Source organism: Anticarsia gemmatalis, chromosome 28, assembly GCF_050436995.1.
Source record: "Anticarsia gemmatalis isolate Benzon Research Colony breed Stoneville strain chromosome 28, ilAntGemm2 primary, whole genome shotgun sequence".
NCBI classification, from domain to species: domain Eukaryota; kingdom Metazoa; phylum Arthropoda; class Insecta; order Lepidoptera; family Erebidae; genus Anticarsia; species Anticarsia gemmatalis.
This window is the reverse complement of record NC_134772.1, coordinates 1,863,289-1,869,288: the sequence shown is the minus strand read 5'-3', so window position 1 is coordinate 1,869,288 and position 6,000 is coordinate 1,863,289. Positions and strand designations below refer to the sequence as shown.

General features: G+C 31.3%; 1 protein-coding gene across 2 annotated transcripts in view; it reads right to left on the bottom strand.

Annotated features, from left to right (window-relative positions):
* Positions 1-1,617: 1,617 nt before the first annotated feature.
* Glys (glycogen [starch] synthase) overlaps positions 1,618-6,000 on the bottom strand; it is a 32,442-nt gene continuing 28,059 nt past the window's right edge. For both annotated transcript variants that reach the window (XM_076132513.1, XM_076132514.1), the window contains one exon: positions 1,618-5,835. Coding sequence is in view for 1 of the 2 variants with exons in the window: in XM_076132514.1 (XP_075988629.1) it covers positions 5,738-5,835 (98 nt within the window). In the remaining variant the exon portion in view is untranslated. The remainder of the gene's footprint in view (positions 5,836-6,000) is intronic.

Sequence of the window (6,000 nt, the reverse complement as noted above, 5' to 3'; positions counted from 1 at the left end):
ATAACAAATGTAGAACCAAATAATTCTAGCGAGAATAAAATACCTGAAATTGATGATCAAGAATCGATAAATTCTGAAGAAAAGACTGATAAAGTAGACGATAATTCCAATGAAAAGAATCCTTTAGATAATAATAATAGTAAGAAAGAATCAGGTGAAAAAATTGGTTCTTCTGAAGCAAAATCTAGCGAAAATAATGACGTAATTTCTAGCGAAAATATTAATAAAAGTAAAGAAATGGCTTCCACTGAAACGAATGTTAACTCTATAGAAAAGTCAGTAGAAATTAATGATAATTTAAACGAAAATAATGATCTTGAAAATACATCGAATGTAAAAGATGTGTCTAAAGAACTAACAGGTTCTTCTCAGAAAGAAGACAATCATTCTGCTTTAAGTTCTAATGAAAAGAAGATTGTTGGACAGTCGAGTGAAAAGACTGATTCTAGTGAAAAAGTTGTTGCCGAGGATAAAAGTGCAAATTCATTAGAAAATGAGATTTCAGCTGATTAGTTTTGAAGCTTTAATATAATATATGAGTAATTATCAAAGCGCTTATATGCTATCTATGTGTACCTATATCCTACTAATATTATAAATGCGAAAGTTTGCGAGTATGTATGGATGTTTGTTTCTCTTTCACGCAAATTCTACTGAACCGATAACGATGAAATTTGGTATATAGGTAGCTGAAGATCCAGAATAACACATAGACTACTTTTTTCCCGGAGTTCCCGAGAGGGAGCGGGATTTAGAATAAATATAAATGAATCACCGAAATGTATTTTCGCGTATAACTTTTGAACAAATAAACTAAATTGGATAATTATTTTTTAATATGTTTGTAACTGTCGGGACAATATTTGTATAGGATTGATGGGATCAAAATCCCACGGGAATGGAATCAACGGGTAAAATAGTACTATACCCCAGTAGCTACGATCCCTACTAAATTGTTTCATTCACATACATACATGTTGTCATACAGGACCGCCGGTTACGAGTACTACGCACCTGAATAATTAATGAGATTTTAAACAATTATTATTAATCACTCCCTTATTTTAAGCACTGTAAATAAATAGTAAAATTTTTATTATAAGTGATGTAAGTGTTATTTTAATAAAAAGAATACTAAAATATTCAACGGCTTTTCTTTCCATTTCTTTTCGCTAGAAAAGTTCAAGGCGCCCATATCCAGTTGCGCTCACCGGTCGGTAAACGATCTGTGGGTTAAGCAAACGTTGGCGCGATTATTCGATAGATGAGTGACCGCATAGTATTTGAACTGGGCGTCTCCGTGCTTCGGAGGGCACGTAAAAAGTCGGTCCCCGTTGTTGTCTGCTAAGATAACAGTCGTTAAGCCATGTCAAAGGCCTTCGGGCGGCATGAACAACTTTGACGCTAGGTTGACCACTAACCATACGATAAGAAGACTTATATACTTACAAATCAAGTAGAATTTTATGGTATTTCTTTTTTATATCATCTTTAGAAGTCGGCAAGATATTAGTAATTGTTTAATGTCGTAAAAAATATTATTATATTATTTTTTACGACATTTTTTGGGACAGAACAATTTTCTAGGGGTCAAATTAGGAATAAAAGATCAAAGAAAACATTTTATCTTATTTTATTACTAAATAACAAAAAATCTGATTGTATGGCACAATAGATGGAAATCGATTCAGACTTATTTTAGACTAAATTCGTTTAGTACATGCAATATCACATAATATAACCTCAAAAAATATTTTTTCCTTTAAAAATTTTTTTTTGCAATTAAAAACATAGCAAAGGGTATATTTTTATACAAAATAAATTTATTATTAACTTTCTTACAGTCAACTTGGGTAACTTTGAATCATTTGGGTAACATTGAACGTGAGAATTTGAACTAGTTTCGATTATTTTTTTCATAATATATGAAACCAACAGAATTAATAAAAGTTTGCAAAACTAAAATAAACCTTTGTCAATTGTGTTAGTTTCATATGAAAAAAATTATCGAAACTAGTTCAAATTCCCACGTTTAATGTTACCCAAATAATTCAAAGTTACCCAAGTTGACTTTACTAATAAACGTCAAGTAATCGCAGAAAAAAAATATTGCTTAAAGAAATTGTACATTTTTCCAAAATTTAATTTTCAAAAGACATTGCATGTACATTAACTTGTGAAATGGCAGTAAAGAAAATTATTATATTCTTAATTATTACAAAAATATAATATTATTGACGTTTTAAAATACCATATTTTTAACCTAAAAATATTGTTTTGATTTGATTCATTTATAAAAATAATTCCATTTTGGCCTGTTCCGTGTATAAAATTTCTTTAAAATATGGTATATTAAAATTTACTTTTTTTATTAAATCTTAATATATTATCCATTTTATAAAAATCTAAATTTCGTGTCTGAAAAAATTGCAGTTTGTTGTCAGCTCTTCTCATTGGCCTTTATAGTGAATTTAGCAAATCTTTGCGCGTATTATACATACATAAAAACACGTCCTTTTCCCATAGGGATAGGCAGAGACCAAAGAACGTCACTTGGTACGATCCTTACAAACTTCCCTTGCTTCATTCACATACATACATGTTGTCATACAGGACCGCCGGTTACGAGTACTACGCACCTTTTTGCAAGACATCACCGATATGATCTGTGTATGTCTTTCTAGGGCGTCCCCTCCCGGCGTTTCTATACAATTTTTCTTTAAAATTATACAAAATGGATAATATCATAAAACGTTTATCTACTCTTATATTAAAATATATAATAACTAGCTGACCCGCGCAACTTCGCTTGCGTCACATAAGAGAGAATGGGTCAAAATTTTACCCGTTTTTGTAACCTTTTTTATTGCTACTCTGCTCCTATGGGTCGTAGCGTAATGATATATAGCCTATAGCCTTCCTCGATAAATGGACTATCTAACACTGAAAGAATTTTTCAAATAGGACCAGTAGTTCCTGAGATTAGCGCGTTCAAACAAACAAACAAACTCTTCAGCTTTATAATATTATAGTATATAGTATAGATATGCATCTATTATTAAATTATAATAGTCTAAAAGCGTGTTTTATATAACTAAAATGTATTATATTATAGTGATATAATAATAAGTCACCACGCTTTGAAAATAATATAATAATTATTATTATAATGTATAATCAAATTTGAAAACCGATATTGTTGATGAAGACGGTTTTTCATTGCATTTTTTTTATAGTCCCCAACTGCACTTGGCCAGTGTGGTGGACTCAATGCCTAACCCCTCCCTCATTACGGAAGGAGACCCTTGCCCAGCAGTGAGACAGTAATGGGTTAAATTTATTATATAAAAAATCTTTATTGTTATAACAGATTCTGATAACATTTTGTAGAAATATATTATATATTAATCCTAATATGAACCGAAACCGCATTTACAGGTATAATAACTAAAATGATTCGTATAAAAAATACTACAATATAAAACAAATATTTCTTTGAATAAAATACTTCTTATGAGTATAAAAATATATTTTATAAGTAAGGCTAAAGAAAGTAGAAAAAAATTTGTAAACATATATACTTAATATCACGTCTGTATGTATGTATGTAAACGAAAATTTCATCCAAGATTAGATTTGTATTCTATTGTTAACAATTTTAATTTTCTTTCTATAACCTTACTTTATCGAGACATAATAAAAATATAATAATATAATTTTAGAGGCAAGATTTTAGTGAATTAAATTCATATTTTGTATTGTCTTTAAGAGGTCCACGCCCAGCTATGAAACAGTAATTGATTGTTGAAATATTTTTTGTAATCTTTATAATTATTATTAGGTCGGGGAAAAAGTCTTTTCGCATTATAGTATGTATGAACTTGTAATAAAATCTCTTTGGCTTCAAGAATCACAAATGAGTACATGGTTGATTAAGTTTCTTTCAGTGAGCTCGTGTGGTACCCAATTATCGAGCTTCTTTGTGTAGAGATAAGATTTTATTACAAGTTCATATGTGGCGGCTCGCTGCATACAGCGACATCTACTGGGACCAGCGCGCGGCCAGCCACCGCGCGCGGTGTGACTGACGTCACAGGTCCTGGATCGCGCTATCGAGGTTTGCATTGCAACTGACTATATATCCTCCTCCACACATACATACTATAACGCGTAAAGACTTTTCCCCGACCTACTATTTAGAAGTATATAAGTATGTTTATCAGTTTGGTTACCATAGTACAAGCTCGGCTTAGTTTAGAATCAAATTACCGTGTGTGAGCTGTCTCATGATATTTATTTATTCTCTTCTTATAAAAATATGAAAATTGGCTACCGGTATCGGGAACCGGGTCCTAAGTACCAGCAGGGCGTGGTACCTCCAGAGATTTCGAGCCGATTTTATATTATTATTAAATAATTATAATAATATATTATTATCTTATAGATAACAGGAACATAGCTTATGGAAGAACTATATTATTGCTTCGATTTGTTTAAAAATGTTTTTCATAAAATTATTTTTGTTCCGGCAAAATATATTTGTTATAAATCAGGGCTTTGAATGTTCAAAATTTACCATTATTTTTTATACAATTCCCCAGTATGCTGTACATTGTTTTATCTCTTAGGTTATAGTTATTAACACGTTACGTCAAAGCAGTAATGTACTGAATAGTGATCATCAATTTGACGTACACTAGTTGTCAACTGAGATACGTGATACGCATACAGACATGAAACAACTATTTGTATATGAAACATAGTATTGTTTTAAAAAGAGTGGCCAGGAGTTTCTTGCCAGCTCTTCTCATTGGCCCTACCTTCCGAACTGGCGGTAAATTCACTCTCTGTATCATTGACTATCATAAGTGTCAGCATTTGACGTAAATGAATAAATGATTTGATTTTGATTTTGAACAATAAAAGCCCTAAATACACACAAAACTCTTTTAAAATACATAAAAATATGAATTTTTGTAAAAATATTTTGAAAAAACATATTTTTTAGACCCGCTATATCTATCTCCTCTTATTTCGGGGGAAGTCGGATGTATTTATTATACTTATTGCTCGGAACCCGTACATATAGCTATTAGTCCTTAAATTATGTATAACTTAAGTTAAAGCTGGCTTCAGTAGGAATTTGAACCTCAAGTCTATTGAAATAGAGCTTATTTTTGTTTTACATAAAGTAATTTTGCTTGGTAAGATTCTGCCTTTTTCTTTTGTGAGTAAATGTGAGAAAAAGCTGGTATATTTTAATAACATTTTGAGTTATGAACCAGATAGCAGTTGGCTTACATAGACCACTACTTTATTAACATTTTTTTTCTTATTTGTCACAATATTCAGGCAATATCTTTATATATTACTAAATCTGGATTTCGAAAATATACAGTAAAATTGATTATGTTTTTAATTAACATTTACTTTACTTTGATTAACATTTAACTTCCCAAAAATACACTAAAAATTATACCAAGATAATTTTAACTTCTTAACAAAAACTTGCCAAGTTTTCAACAGACAACCCTACCTATAGAGCAATTATTTGTGTATCGCACAAATAACTGTCCCGTGTGGGAATCGACCCCACGACCTTCCGACGCAATGGCGTGGTGACCTTAACCACTGCGCCATGGAGGCAACAAAAGTATTGCCAAGTATTTAAACAATCTGCCAAGTTTCACCAAGTTAAAGCCAAGTTCCTACAGAAGCCGACCTATTAATTAATATATTAATTATCGTTAATCCTTAGTTCTGCGAGCTCCTGCTCCTCATCGACCTCGTCCTCGTCGTCAGAGCCGTGGACCGACGCCGCGGGGGTTGTACCTCCTGGAATACAAACATACATGGATTAGGCACATTTTTTAAACTTATATTTTTTTTATGTTAAAATTAATACTTTTCTTTAAGTCTCTCAGTATAATAAATAATAAACTAGTATTGTAAAAATACCAAATTTTAAGTCAATTGCCCCTTTTACACACACACTGTACA